At 41.3% G+C, this 15877-nt stretch overlaps 1 protein-coding gene across 1 annotated transcript in view; it reads left to right on the forward strand.

Annotated features, from left to right (window-relative positions):
• SIK2 (salt inducible kinase 2) overlaps positions 1–15877 on the forward strand; it is a 115493-nt gene that overhangs the window by 72978 nt on the left and 26638 nt on the right. The window contains exons 6-8 of the mRNA XM_030220744.1: positions 3446–3569; positions 6447–6667; positions 11995–12147. Of these exons, the coding sequence (XP_030076604.1) occupies positions 3446–3569; positions 6447–6667; positions 11995–12147 (498 nt within the window). The remainder of the gene's footprint in view (positions 1–3445; positions 3570–6446; positions 6668–11994; positions 12148–15877) is intronic.

The raw sequence follows: 15877 nt of genomic DNA on the forward strand, positions 1-15877 counted from the left end.
CAGCCGCCTTTTCTCCAAGCTGAAGAGCCCTAGCCGCTTTAGCCTTTCCTCATAGGGAAGTTGTCCCATCCCCTTTATCATTTTTGTCACCCTTCTCTGTACCTTTCCACTATATCTTTTTTGAGATGCGGCGACCATATTTGAACACAATATTCGAGGTGCAGTCGCACCATGGAGCGATACAAAGGCATTATAACATCCTCATTTTTGTTTTCCTTTCCTATTAATACCTACCATTCTATTTGCTTTCTTAGCCGCAGCAGCACACTGAGCAGAAGGTTTCAACGTATCATCAACGACAACACTAGATCCCTTTCTTGGTCCGTGACTCCTAACGTGGAACCTTGCATGACGTAGCTATAATTCAGGTTCCTCTTTCCCACATGCATCACTTTGCACTTGCTCACATTAAGCGTCGTATGCCATTTAGACGCCCAGTCTCCCAGTCTCGTAAGGTCCTCTTGTAATTTTTCACAATCCTCCCGCGATTTAACAACTTTGAATAACTTTGTGTCATCAGCAAATTTAATTGCCTCACTAGTTACTTCCATCTCTAGGTCATTTATAAATATGTTAAAAAGCAGTGGTCCCAGCACAGACCCCTGGGGAACCCCACTAACTACCCTTCTCCATTGAGAATACTGACCATTTAACCCTACTCTCTGTTTTCTATCTTTTAACCAGTTTTTAATCCACAATAGAACACTACCTCCTATCCCATGACTCTCCAATTTCCTCTGGGGTCTTTTCATGAGGTACTTTGTCAAATGCCTTCTGAAAATCCAGATACACAATATCAACCGGCTCCCATTTATCCACATGTTTGTTCACCCCTTCAAAGAAATGTAGTAGATTGGTGAGGCAAGATTTCCCTTCACTAAATCCATGTTGACTTTGTCTCATTAATCCATGCTTTTGAATATGCTCTGTAATTTTGTTCTGTATAAGTCTTCTTATAACTTTTGCTCTGATAGTTTGTGTCCAGCATTTTCTGTTTAGTGCTATGTGATTAGTGAGTTGACAACACACATACAAGTAGGACTCCTCATTTTACATTCACTACTTGGTGTATTTATTGACCCCTGATGCAGACGCTTTTTTAGCGTCGAAACACGGCCTGTGTCGGGTCATTATCTTTGATATAATAAAGAATGTTGGACTCACGTCTCCAGTGGTGAATCGTCTATTAGTCTCTACTTTTGCCTTCTGTGATTCGTCATCATAGAGAACTTTTCCTGTTCTATATTCTGTATAAGTCTCTACCATTTTGCCCGGCACCGACGTCAGACTCACCGGTCTATAATTTCCCGGATCTCCTCTGGAACCTTTTTTTAAAAATCGGCGTTACATTGGCCACCCTCCAATCTTCCGGTACCACTCTCGATTTTAAGGATAAATTACATATTTCTAACAATAGCTCCGCAAGCTCATTTTTCAGTTCTATCAGTACTCTGGGATGAATACCATCCGGTCCAGGAGATTTGCTAGTCTTCAGTTTGTAGCATGCCTATAGCGTGACTTAGTAAACAGGGCCCTAAATGTGAACACTTGCTTCCCAACTTCTTCCTAAAGTTATAATCCATGCTTACAGAATCTCTACATGGTTGCCATGTTTCGTTCTTGACGGCGGCGTCTGAAGATCCTAAAAACAAAAAGTAATAATATCCCCTTAAATTGAAAGTTAATTTTTTATAGATTCTACATATGCACCAAATAATTCTTTACTAAAGCCCTACAATATCAGTTTAGATTAATATTCAACCTGAAATCCATATATCAAATGATCTCAAACAGGCGCAGTTTGAATAAGGAAGTAGAGTGGCTGGCTCTTTAAATTATAGCATAGCATTAATGGGCAAAACTTTATTTCAATTCACATGTGTCAGTGTTTTTTTTTTGACAGTGGACAGAGTGAGTGAAGTCATGATTTTGGGTGCCCCAGCTTAGCTCCTCAGTTTGAGATTTAATTAATTATTGAACATGGACGTTAGCTGCTGGGGGCAGATGGGGTGATGATTGGATAGTGATTGCTTGTCTAGTTGTTGGCTTAGCATCACGGTTTTTAGCAACTGCAACAATTTTTTTTTTTTATTTAACCTTTAATTCTAGTCTCTGATTTGTTTGGTTGAAAGATAGACTGAGTTTTTTTTTTTTGGTGTTGATTCACATTGAGAAAATACAGTTTAATAAATCTACAACATGATTTTCTACTAATAAATTTGGGCCAGCTGTAGGAAAAAGCTTTAATGAGCTGGGGATTCAGAGCATAATCTGAAGGCCCTAGATCTTCATATTTTTCCACTTCCTCTCTTTATTGTGCCTCAGACATAGGGTTACCAACTGGATCCAGATTCGCCTGACAAGCTTGATCCAGTCCTGGATTTTACCCCACTTCATGCAATGGGAAAATCAGAATTATGTGCCTGCATTCCCTAGGAATAGCAAGATTACAAGTCCCTGCATGCAATGGGGTAAACCTAAGACTGGATCAACCCTGATGGACGAGTCTGGATCCAGTTGGCAACCTTTCTCAGACCTTTATTTGCCGTTTCATATACTGTTCCCCACTTTGAGCCTCAGTTAAAGCTGTATATAGATAAAATGGAATCTCTGCTTTCAAATTTTGAATTTACTTAATTGGGATAGAAAAGAACATCTCAGTAGCTCCATTTTCTTATCGTGTCCAAATGAGGTTCCTCTTGATACTGTGGAATGGGTTCTTTTTCACTCCAACATGGCTGCATCAAATCCCACCATCCTCCTCACTGCAGCGTTGGCCTACCTTGACTTGTAAGGATGAGTCTGGTAGGATGCCCTGCTTTGAGGGCAGGTCCAGCTTCCATACTGAATTCTTTCTCTTTCTGCTGTAGATGAGGAAAGAAACTGATTTGCCTAAGTGACTTAAGGTCAGGGCTGGGTTCAGGGACAGGGTAATTAATAGATGCAGTAATTTTTCAGTTGTTTACGCTGTACCTGGCTCATGAACAAAGCTACCTGCTTTTGGAGTACACTTGCTCCCTCAGGCTTGCTAAATTGATGCTCTTCACATCTCCCCACCCTCATGCAAACAAAAACCACCTTTGATTTCTGGTCTAATTTACTTCATAGTTGAAGGTCAGCTGCATTTTGTTTTGTACAGAAATGGACAATTTCTGAAGCACAGTGGTAAATTTTAGGGCACGTGCTGCTGGGAGCTGTAGGAAGGTTTTGGGGGGAGTCTTTAGGTTTCCTTCCCTTGTTTCTCTACAGATGGTCTCCATGTGCATCACCTCATCGCAAGCTGATTAAGCAATCCATGGAGCCTGAGTACATGACAAAGTTGTTTGTATAGGAAGGCAGATTGATAGTGAAACCAGAATAAACCCATAATGAGATCTGAAGCAGGAATGACACCTTGTTAATAATGACATACCAAACCTCTCTCTGTCTCTCTCTCTCTGTTTAGAGTATGGGAGTTGTCCTCTATGTTCTGGTCTGTGGGGCTTTACCATTTGATGGCCCATCACTCCCTATCTTGCGGCAGAGGGTGCTTGAAGGAAGGTTCAGGATCCCATACTTCATGTCAGAAGGTAAAACTAAATAGTGCTTTAACCATGGTGCAACTCTGCCTTGGTGGCCAAAGCCATTTTCTGCTGTTTGAATGTTGCCATGTCCATGTTGCAGGGGTTGCTACAGGTTTGTGGAAAAACTGTTAAATGGACAAAACCGTTCCTACCCAGTTACCATTTCCCTAGGTACATTTGGGGTCAGTGAGCACAATTTTCAAAATAAATAAACCTTTGTGCTTCCCTTTTTAAAAATCAGGACTTGCTGCTCCTCAAGTTCATCAATATGTGGATTTTATACCTGCTTTGCAGCTGGTGTACAGTACACGGCTAAAACCACACCCAGGGGCTTCAAAATTCCCCACTCAACACCTGATCTACTCCCCTTTTTTGAGCAGAGGGTGGAATGACAGCCTTCACTTCCCTGTCTTACTTGCTACTCCAGTCATTTGAAAAATGCCTTTCTCCTGTGTAATCAATCCTTCCGTCCTATACACTTGGGCCAGATACTTCAAGTCTAATCTAAATAGGAGCAAGATTGTGCAAGGATGAAAAATCTTGATGTGTGTTCTGCTGGATTTTTTTCCTTTTTTTTTTGTTTTTTGTTTTAAACATATATATCTATATCTATATATCTGTCTATCTATATATCTATATCTATATCTATATCTATATCTATATATATATATATATATATATATATATATATATATATATATATATATGTCATGATCCCAGAGATAAACTTAAGGGAAACTGACCCCTTCTATTATGCCACTTTGTAAAAGTTACCCTAATTTAAACATACTGCGGGTTGTTTTTTGTTACTAATTTATAGCTTGCGTATGTTAGGTAATTCAAGTGAGTACAGTTTATTCAGAATTTCTATACCGCCCATACCGACAAGCAGAACAGGGCGGTGTACAATCAATAATTAAAAATTTAAAGCAACAAGAAAGGGACTACAGTAATCATAGGATAGAAAAAACATTCATCAGTTCAAGAATGCTTCAAGGGATAAACAACTGACAGAGAGTGACACTCATTTACAGAAAAACCTATGAGACAAAAAGCTTGCTCAAATTGCCATGTTTTTATAAATCAGTTTAAGACTTACGGGACATCCAGATGGAGGCAAACATAGGAAACTTTGACTATACCAAATCATTTATGGCCTACAAAAGGACACTTAAGGCTCTGTTTACTAAGGCACATTAGTGTTTTTAATGTGCCTACAACTAGCGCGTGCGCTAACCGTGTAGGTGCCTATAGGGATATGGTAGGCACGTACACGGTTAACGTGCATTAAAGACGCTATCATGCCTATAACACAGCTTAGCAACACAACAAAATCAAAGAACGTAATGGACATAACACAACTCTTTCGTTGTACGATTCCCTAGTGTGGCTGTGCCACATGAACTTTATCTTACCACAACATCACTTTGTATCTGTTTACACCGGAGTCTGTAACGCCTCTCCGGTACTATGTAAGCCACATTGAGCCTACAAATAGGTGGGAAAATGTGGGATATAAATGTAACAAATAAAATAAATAAACAGGGCCCTTAGAATGAAGTTATGTATAGCCTGAATGTGAGGCCATAAAAGCAGAATAACTTTGTAGATCAGCTGAGCATCGCTAGCTATGAAGCAGTCAGACTTTGGTGTTCAGCTGCATGTGCGACTAGTCCAAATAAGTAAAAGTTAAAATTTCCTGTCTAAAATTAGCCGGACTCGGTTATATTTCCTTTTATATTTTGGGTATCTCTTCTAATTTACTTTGCTTTAATTAACCAAAGTATTTTAGATCTGCTGTTGTGGCTGACCAGAGTTGCTTGGGGTAACCGGCTGACACCAAATATCATCACTGACTGATCCAACGTTCAGCTATTCCCCGTGAACTCCCAGAATGCCACCTTGTATATTTGGCTAAATTTTGTGCAGCCTGTGATCTACCCAGACAATAATTAACTGAGCCACAGGGGGCAAATTCAAACAGTAAAGTTTGGCTAATTCTCAGAGTTGCCCTTTGAATGTTATGTATTAAATTTTGCAACAGGACGAAGGCAAGTAGCAGAGTTCCTGCTTTACAAACAAGAGGTTTGGTCTCCCCCGAACTTGGGTTTAAACCTAGCACTCCCATCAGGGACTGAGGAGCAGGGGAAATTACATTATCTCCTTAGGCCTCCATTGGCCCATTATTGGATGGTGGTAGTAATTTCATTCTTTACACCTCAGACCCATCCCACCTCCAGTTTGCATTTTTTTAAGTGGATATAATCCAGGTCGTAGTTCAGTTCTGCCAGGCCATCTACCCCAGAGGAGGCCATACACGATTCTGTAGAATTAGAACCATAATGTCTATTGGCAGTCTCTGTAAATCTCAAAATTATTATTGCTGAAGGTTTTAGGATAGCTTAAGAGTGTAGATGTTACTGTACACTGTGTGACTTTATCCCCAGTAGGGCTGCAGTCAAAGTGGGGGAGATGTGAATGGAAAATGCACAATTCCTGCTCCTGCTTAATTATACAGCAGAAACATTCTAATACTTAAGGAAGTAAAAAAGGTCCATAGGAGGTGGCTGTAAATATGAAGTTCCCTCCACACATGCATTCACTCTTACACTGTAGAGCCAGAAAAGAAATTGATTCTATTCTTTGTGAGAACTGAAATGCTTACATTGTGTTTTAAATTGTAAGAAGTGTCTATAGACCTTTTTTTTTTCTGCTTTTAAAGAAAAGACCACATTGGGTTTTCTTCTCCTCTTTACCACTCACTGGTCACAGCCCTGTATCATTTGTGATATTTCTGTTCCTGGATTTTGCAGTTCATAAATGCTGGGATCTGTTTTTGACCCCCCCCCCCCCCCCCCTGCCTCTTATGTCCTTTGGTAACAGAGTGTGAACACTTGATCAGGAGAATGCTGGTCCTTGAACCCGCCAAAAGACTGACCATCGGCCAGATCAAAGAGCACAAGTGGATGCTGGCGGAGGTTCCGGTGCAGCGGCCCATCTTATACCCACAGGGGCAAGAAAACGAGCCCTCCATTGGGGAATACAATGAGCAGGTCTTACGGCTTATGCACAGCTTGGGCATAGATCAGCAGAAGACCATAGAGGTAATTCAACGAAACAGCATAAAAAAATGTGTATCTTTCCTCACTTCATTTCTGTAGGCAAGGAAACGGGCCTTAGGCAGGCAATTCCCCCCCCCCCCCCCCATGCGAGCGAAAACTGCCGCCACCGCCGCCGTGTTGTTCTTCCCTTCCCATAGGTTCTTCAATCATCTTGTCTGGAAGTTCCTCTGCGTGCGTCTGACGTCAGACGCACGAAGTTAAACTTTCTGAGAAGATGATTGAGGAACCCACCCGAAGGTAGTGCACAACAGCGGTGGGAGGGAGGGTGCGGTTTTTGGCGTTCTGGGGGGGGGGATCTACAGGTTCGCGGGAGGGGGTGGGTTTTGAGTGGGCCATAGCGCGGGGGGGGGGGGTGACAGCTGATTCTGAGGCAGTAGGAGGAGTAGGTACTCCTCCCCTTGCCTTGGAATCAGCTGTGTTGACGTCCGTGCGTGTCTGCCTCGCAGACCACTTGCAGCCAGGGAGCCACGGTCCCAAGCATAGAATGTTGGAGGTGAGAATTATTATATAGGATAAAAGTGGCCGAGAGCACTTCATCACAGTGCTTGGTCTTCATTAACTGGAGGAGTGACTGCTGTGATTTGATGACCCCCCCCCCCCCTCCATTTCTGGTTGGGTGGAGACAAGACTGTATTGTATTATGGCAGTCTTCTAGCCCAGTGGGCAGTTGGGATTAAATGCAAGGGGATTTGGGGGTTGGATGATCATGGGTTTGTCTTTTGAAACCTTTGAGTTTCCGTTTTCATTTCTTGCATTAGATGCAATCGGGTACAGAATGTTTTTACAGCACCCCTTATAGGTAGTTGTCCGTTTCCAGAGTTTTCTGTGACATTTTTAATTTAGCTGTACCTGGGAGAGCTTTGCTTACATTGAGTGGGAAGAAAGATTCTCAAAAACCGTTGACCTGGGTAATTGCCTGCCTTTTCCCCCAAGATAAAGGTACATACCCACAGGAGAAAAAGGTAGGGCTAGGTTGTGAAAGGTAGTAATAGTCTCTTTGGGTGCCTTTTCTTGGGCAGTCTTCAGACAGAAAGTTTGTCTCTTTTGAGAACTTGAGCAAAGCCTAAAAATACCTGCACGTTGCACCTATCTGCAGAGGTGGGAAAACTGGCTGCTTAGTATTTCTGTTGAACTGTGTCCAACTGATAGTCCCGAGAATAAACTGGAATGGCTTCAGTTTATCCCAGGAGAAAATTAGTTTCCTAAATTAACCCTGGGGATGGGCACATTTATATCCTTCCCTAATGCCTCTGGCAATATACCGGGGAGGAGAAGTTCAGGTAAGTGTCAAACTCCATACAACCAAAGGTAAGGTTCATATATCTCTCCATCTAACACACAGCTCCAAACTCCTCCAACCATTCTGCCCCGCCTTCATATTGAGACACAACGAGGTTCATGAATCAAGATAAAGGGAAATGTCCTTGTAATTGAGACCCTGGCAGGCGCATCATTATGTGAAACTCTTTGGCCCCAAAACATCTAAAATCTCAACTTGTGAATTATCTGCCACGTGCTATGCATGTGGGAAAATTAATGATTTTAAACCAGCAAAGTGCGAAGATCTGTCTCTCTCTCTTTTCTTTCTCAAGTTGGCAGGCTTGCTGAAGGGGGTTAATTTTTTACTAAGTGATTTCTCACTTCTTCACATTCCCACTGTGCAGCTTACTCTGAGCATAAAAGGGGCCTGCCTCACCTCATGGAACCTGATCCCTTGGACAGAATGTTCCCGTGACAGAGCCACTTGTAATAGTAAAAATCAACAGTTCTGCGACGTGTATTCCTCCCACCTCCCCCCAAAATAGATATCCATGAATAGAACCTGGGGAAGAGCACTTCCTTCCGAGCTGTCATTTTATTTTTAGCCAGTGTGGCGGCAATAGTCAAACTGCAGCTTCAGTGACACTAGCTGACCTTTCTACACAACACCCCCGCTGGAGCTGGGGGTTGCAAGAATGGTGTGATGCATTTTCTGGCCCCTTGAGACATGCTAGGAAGCTGGATTTCTCGTGGAGAGAGGTACAGCTTTAGTTCCAGAGCTGGTGTGTTGGGAGCTGGAGAAGAGCCACATTGTGCTGACTCAGAAGCAGGCTGAGGCAGGAGTTGCTGACTCAGGCACAGCTGCAGTTGGGATCATCTTGTTTTCAACCCATTTTTTGGCTTATAAAGGGTTTGTCTGTCTCTTCAGTTCACTCTGCAGTTTGCAGTAGAATTTTGTTTTAAATATCTCCTTTTCCTTAGGTGAGAGGTAACACTGTTCCTTTCCAAAGTTGCATCATTGCTCAGGCTTCAGTTAAAAAGGTCCAGTTTGGGAAGGAGAAAGAAAGGTAGTGTTTTTCCTTGTTATGAGCAAAGGGAAATGCCCAGTCTCCTCTGAGCCTAAGCGTGTGCTCTCGACTGTTCATGAACCCTGTATTTCTCATGTCCGTGATAAGGTTCCACTATGTTGGCCACACAGCACAGTGTCTATATAGTTCCATTTCTGGGGGACAGGCTGAGCCAGTCCCTATTTTGTCTTGTTGCATTCAGGGAGACGTCCTTCCGATTTCTCTGATGTGTCTGAGAAAAGCAGGACTCTGGCTGTCTTCATTCAAAACTGGGACTAGCTCAGTGCTTCCATGTCGTAATAGCTCCCTTAGCTCAGAAGTTTGGTATGAAAGACATGATTATTGTAAATTGTTTTGGGAGCTCATTTCTTTTGTTTCTGTGGAGAATGCATTATTGCCCCTTCTCCCTCCTCCCCCCCAGAAGTGTTGAGCAGTCAATATTCAAAGGAATTTATGGGGTTAACTTTAGTCACCTCTTTTATTTATTTATTTGTAAATTTGTGGCTGTCTAACTTTTGGGTGGGCAACCTGGCGTTCAGCCAAATGTTACTCATTTAGAAGAGTGAAAGACTTTGTGTATTTCATGACAGGAATTAACATCATCCCTATGTCATGGAATGTCAGGCTCTCTCTCTCCAATTTGCTGATATTAATTGTTTCAACATTTGCATTGTGCTTAAGAAAACCTCCTCCTGAAGTTCAATAGGTGTAATATGCACAGGTAACGTACCAAGGTGCACTTGGAAACTCACTTTTTGATGAGGCTACTCACACCCAATACAGCTGGGATTGTTTCTGTACGTTGGGACCACATCTTATCAGTATCAGAAAAAAAAAAACCCAGGAAAAAAGATGTCTACGTCCGTACGCCAGTAGTCCAAAGAGAAGTAGAGGGTGACGTAAATGATAATCAGCCTTTGGAAATGACGTCAAAGGATCTTTATTGAAAACACCAGCATTACAAACCCGACACAGGCTGTGTTTCAGTGGGCACTGCTTTCATGATGGCGTTTCTAGTGCTTATGAGTGGAGGAGTAGCCTAGTGGTTAGTGCAGTGGATCTTTGATCCTGGGGAACTGAGTTTGATTCCCACTGCAGCTCCTTGTGACTCTGGGCAAGTCACTTAACCCTCCATTGCCCCAGGTACAAAATAAGTACCTGAATATATGTAAACCGCTTTGAAATTAGTTGCAAAAACCTCAGAAAGGCGGTATATCAAGTCCCATTTCCATTTGTATCACTGTGAATCAAGTTCACAGTCCAGCCCAGTGTTTACTGGTTATCTTTATGCACCAGATCTTCCTTGTTTTGTACATATTGAGTTTAATTTGCAACCCCTGATTGCAGGTGGCTGTGCCCACCTAAACACGGCCCTTGTCAGGTCTATAATGCTGGTGCTTTCAATAAAGATTCTTTGACTTCATTTCCAACGGCTGGTACTTGAGGATCTTTCTCCACACGCAGTACAGAATAATCACGTGGAACAATTACTTCCATTAGTAACAAAGTTCTTATTTTTTTTTTCTGTTGTAATGCAATATCTGGTTTTCTTGCATAGTGTTTTTTTTTCTTTTTTATGGTAATCTCATTTTCAGCTTTATGGTGTAAGTTCTCTGCTGTAGACAGTAGTTAAATCTCCATACATGATGACTGAGATGGTTCGTGTAGCAGAAGCTTCTTTTGAAACATGCTTGAAATGGTTCAGTTTGAAAATGTATTCTTGCCTTAATTGTACAGCTCACAGTACGTACTACAGGCTTGTAGAGAGAAGTAAAGGGCTATATTGGGAGTTCCATTTTGACTGATGTTTTCTGCTATATAGGTTTACTTTTTGGGAGGGGGGAAGGCATAGGCTGTTTTGCCACAGCAGTCTTTGCCCCCCTTCTCCTTTGTTTCCAGATAAGTTGAAACATATCTCTTGGGATTGTAGCACCATTAACCTTCATCCACAGTTACCCAGGACTTACCCTCCATTTGTTACAATTCTTGCCCCACCTCACTAATTGTTTTGGTTAAACTTCACCATGGCATCCTGTAACAGAGAAGCTATAGACTCTCTTGAGAACCTGGTGCACCCTGAGTGGTGTTGGGTGGGACTGCTTCCTCCTCTACTGTCACCAGCCCTAGTTGACCTGAAGGGGTCAGACTCACCTCCGGTGCTAAGTCACCAATCTGACCCCCGAACACAATTCAATAACATCATAATTAATGAAATAGCTCCTGTACTTCTGTGGACCATCCCTGGCTGATAGCATCATTTGTTAAGACAAGTGTGCGAGCAAAGCAAATTGATATCACCAGCAATGTCCTGATCTGATATAATGAAAGCGAACCTTTTACTTCTGGAAAGTACTTTTGCTCCTTAACGATGTCTGTGCAGTACTGGTAGTGCTGCTTGTGTATCTCTGTTATGTCTATATTTAATGCCATCATATATACTATTTGAATATTTTTTTTTCTGCTGTAATTGTCTATTGCAGGGGTTTTTAACCCATTCCTTGGGGCACAGAGGCAATCAGAGTTTTCAGGATATCCCCATTGAATTCATTGACTTGGCTGGGTGTGCCCTGAGGACTGGGTTGAAAACCTGTGGTCTATTGCTTATCTCCGGATTATTCTTGCTGTACACCACCTTGGGTGAATTTCTTTAAAAAAGCAGCAGAGAAGTCCAAATATAAATACATGTTAAATGTCTATTAACAAGATGTTTCACTGTTGGTTAAAAACGTTTCTAGTCTTGAGATGTTAAGACTTGATTAATCTCTTACTAGGTTGGATACTTTTCAGAATTGGGACAGCTCAGAAATTTATTGTGAGTCCATGATGAGCTAGGTTTTTTTTTTTGTAATCGTGGTATAGAAGTATCCATATTAGTATATGGATAAAAAGTATGGTGGTATCTGCTGGAAAGTGACGGTAACTATTGCATTGAGCTATACTTTCTTTTCACTAAAGCCTCTTTGCTTTTCACTCTCTCCACAGTCCCTGCAGGGCAAGAGTTATAACCATTTTGCTGCTATTTACTATTTGCTCGTGGAACGCTTGAAATCCCACCGGAGCAGTTTCCCAGTTGAGCCTCGGCTTGATGCCCGTCAGCGGCGACCCAGCACCATCGCAGAACAGACAGTTGCCAAGGTAATACCTTATTAGCCCAGCTGATTCACCGTCTTACTCCTTTATTGGTTATATCTGGGTTTCTCCAGTCTCTACCTTCCCCCCCTTTAAAAAAAAAAAAAATCCTAGTTGCCTTTTAGTCTAAAACAACATGTTCTTGGTTCTGTGTAAACCTACAAGGTCAGTGGGATTCGCCACCTGGCCCAGCCTCTGTGACCAGTGCGTGCTCCATTTATCGTCTTCCCCTCTGTGCTGACAGCATTGTTGTGCCTTGTTAACTGAGTAATTGGTTTCAAGTCTCAAAAGATATGCTCGGATTATTTTGTTAGTAGAAAGCTCAGCCCTTGTACTTTGAGAAGCAGTATTTCAAGTTGGTGGGTGGGGGGAGGGGGATGGAAGGCAACATGGGGACTTTAAATATCTTTCTCCATGTGCCAGGATTTCAGAAGTGGTATATATCAAGTAGCAGGGTTCAACCTCTACCCATTGGAGATGTTCCTGGATCTCCTAGAAAACATCCAGATTGAAAGGATTTCCTGTTATGCTAGTATCAGAGTTGTATGATGCAAGAAAGGCTCAGATAACATGCATACATGCATAGTTGGAGGGAGAAATTGTGCCATGCTTCCAGTCATGGCTGGATACCTCCTGTCTGCAGAGAAGGAGAGCTGCTTAACGCATGCAAAAAGCAGGAAGCGTACACTGTTCCTTTCCAGGCAGGAGGAGTGCTGCTCTCTACCATGCACTGCAGAGGTCATGGCTTCTGTACATGCTGTGGTAACATTTTTTTTTAACCAATGTAAGAATGATATTGTACCTGATCTTTTCAGAAGAAAAGGTGGGAGAATGGTTTTAGGTGCAATTTTATCAATAGAAATCAAACAAAATAAAACATGGAAAAGAAAATAAGATGATACCTTTTTTATTGGACATAACTTAATACATTTCTTGATTAGCTTTCGAAGGTTGCCCTTCTTCCTCAGATCGGAAATCATCTTATTTTCTTTTCCATGTTTTATTTTGTTTGATTTCTATTGATAACCTTAAGAGTGGACTAACACGGCTACCACACTCCTCTACTTAAGGTGCAATTTTGAAAGCATAAAGATAACCTTTTTGACCAGGAGGTCTTTCTGGAAAGTCTTTGTTAGACAACTGGTGTAATTTGTTTTAGCTTAATAGGAATGTTGTGCTGATGCCTGTGGGGATACAGTGACTCCAGAACTTCAGAAAGGCTACAGGGGGATTTGTTCTGTGCTGTGGGCTAACTTTTTTTTTTTTTTTTTTTTTGGTGAGGTGGTAACTTTCTACTCGAAGGTAGTGTGGCATAGAGGTTGGAGTCCCAAGCAAATCTCAAGCTTTAATTACTCCTCCTCCACCTGCTTGACCTAGAGGGACCTGGTTGCCCTTCAGGTGTTGAAAACTTAAAATAAGGTGTTTTTAAACATTAAATTCAATTTTAGCCCCCTAAAGCAGTGGTTTTCAAATCTGCCCTGGGGAACAACTAGCCAATTGGGTTTTCAGGATATCTCTAATGAATATACATGTCCCTACAATTATTATTATTATTATTATTGCATTTGTACCCCACATTATCCCACCTTTTTGCAGGCTCAATGTGGCTTACAGAGTGTTGTTATGATGCAGTCATTACATTTTCTTAAATACTACTACTACTACTTAACATTTCTAGAGCGCTATTAGGGTTACGCAGCGCTGGACAAATTAACAAATTAACAAATCAGGATGGTCCCTGCTCAGGAGAGCTTACAAATCTAAATACATTCAATAATCGGTTGAAGGTGTATGGTCTAGGTGTAAGGTGCTAGGTAAGGTATTGTGAAAGGTGTTTTGACGCACCTGAGTAATTTGAGAATGGTTTATTAGGATGTATTTAGTAGGCTTTGTTGAAGAGATGTGTCTTCAAAGCTTTGTGAAAGCTGGTTAGATTGTCCATATTCTTCAGGGCCATGGGTAATGCGTCCCAGATCTGTGTGCTTTTATACGCAAAAGTAGTAGCGTATGCCTGTTTGTATTTAATTCCTTTGCAGCTGGGGAAGTTCAGATTGAGGAATTTGCGGGCCGATTTTTTGGCGTTTCTAGGCGGTAGGTCCACTAGGTTTAACATATAGAGTGGGGCATCTGCGTGGATGATTTTGTGGACGGTTGTACAGATCTTGAACTCAATTCGTTCGTTGAGTGGTAGCCAGTGTAGTTTCTTTCTTAGAGGTTTCGCCCTTTCTCCATCTCTCCCTATTTTCTTAGTTACGTTAATTAAATACTATAAACAATTAAGTAACTACTTATTTATGATTTCAATTACTTTTTTTATTTGTTTGTATCACAATACACATAAAATCCACTTTTACATTATTTATACAGTTCCTATGCGTTCCATCCATACATATTCATACATTCCATTCACTCTCCTCTGTTTCTTCCACTACACCCTTGGAGACTGGGGCAACAGGTTATTTGGTGGTAATACAGAAGGCCCATATACAGACTGGGTGGATATACAAAAACTCAACAAATATTTGATAAGAAGGGACTGTAATAGAATAAGAAGAAAATATATATTGCAAAGCAACAATGTATTCAATGGGAAATTAGTATTAGTGTATCGCAGTCTCCAAGGGTGTAGTGGAGGAAACAGAGAAGAGAGAGTGAATGGTGAATGGAATGTATGAATATGTATGGATGGAACGCATGGGAACTATATAAATTAATGTAAAAGTGGATTTTATGTGCATTGTGATACAAACAAATAAAAAAAGTAATTGAAATCATAAATAAGTAGTTAATCGTTTATAGTAATGAATATACATGAGGCAGATTTGCATGCCTGTCATCTTGATTAAATGCAAATCTTTCATCCATATTAATTAATATTCATTAGGGATATCCTGAAAAGTTATCTAGCTGGTGGTCCCCCCAGGACAAGTTTCAGAACCACTGCCCTAAAGCACTTTGAACCTAGATCAGTATAGGATAGACTTCTGTGATTGTAATTATAATATCTGAAGGCAAGAGCCAGGTGCATGGATGTCTGCACAAGATCAGGCCTGCATTCTGAAGTTACAATGCTGGGAATGTAAATGGAAAGCCTGAAGCACAAAACAAAGCAAAAGAAGTGATGGAAAGATCCAGTATGGGAGTGTTTTCAAAAACATCTCATTTTAACTGTGCTGGGGTGTGTTTTAAATGCCATTGTTAAGGGTGCATTAAGTACTTAGAAAGGGTGCACAGTTGAGTTGACATTGATCTGTTCGGAATCTCCTCCACCCACAACCCCAACCCCCTTTTGTAAAAGGCCACTTTGGAAATGATTAGAAATAGGGATTCATTTGCTGGTTTACTTGATTCAGTAGGGGTTCCCCCCTCTCCATACCTTTGAAAAACACCCGATACTTTGAAGCACCTCCGCTTATAACAGGGATTAATGCAGTTCCAGTTACAGATGACGCGGTAGGAGCAGGTTACATTAGGACATCAAGCTTTAATGTATCTGGCACAGAACAAAATCAAGTTTAAATAAATGCAAATTGTGACATCCACACCCTATCAACAATAGCCCAGAGTAGGTTACAGTCAAAACAAAAAATGACACTACATTTCTGACTTGTATCCTGCTATCACTGCACACAGTTCTAAGAAGGTCACAAAAATGAAGAAGCCAGAACAATCTCTGGGAATTACGCAAACCTTACATAAAATGTCACTAACCTAAAAATACTAATCTTCTTATAAA

Source organism: Microcaecilia unicolor, chromosome 12 (genome assembly GCF_901765095.1).
Source record: "Microcaecilia unicolor chromosome 12, aMicUni1.1, whole genome shotgun sequence".
Classification (NCBI taxonomy): domain Eukaryota; kingdom Metazoa; phylum Chordata; class Amphibia; order Gymnophiona; family Siphonopidae; genus Microcaecilia; species Microcaecilia unicolor.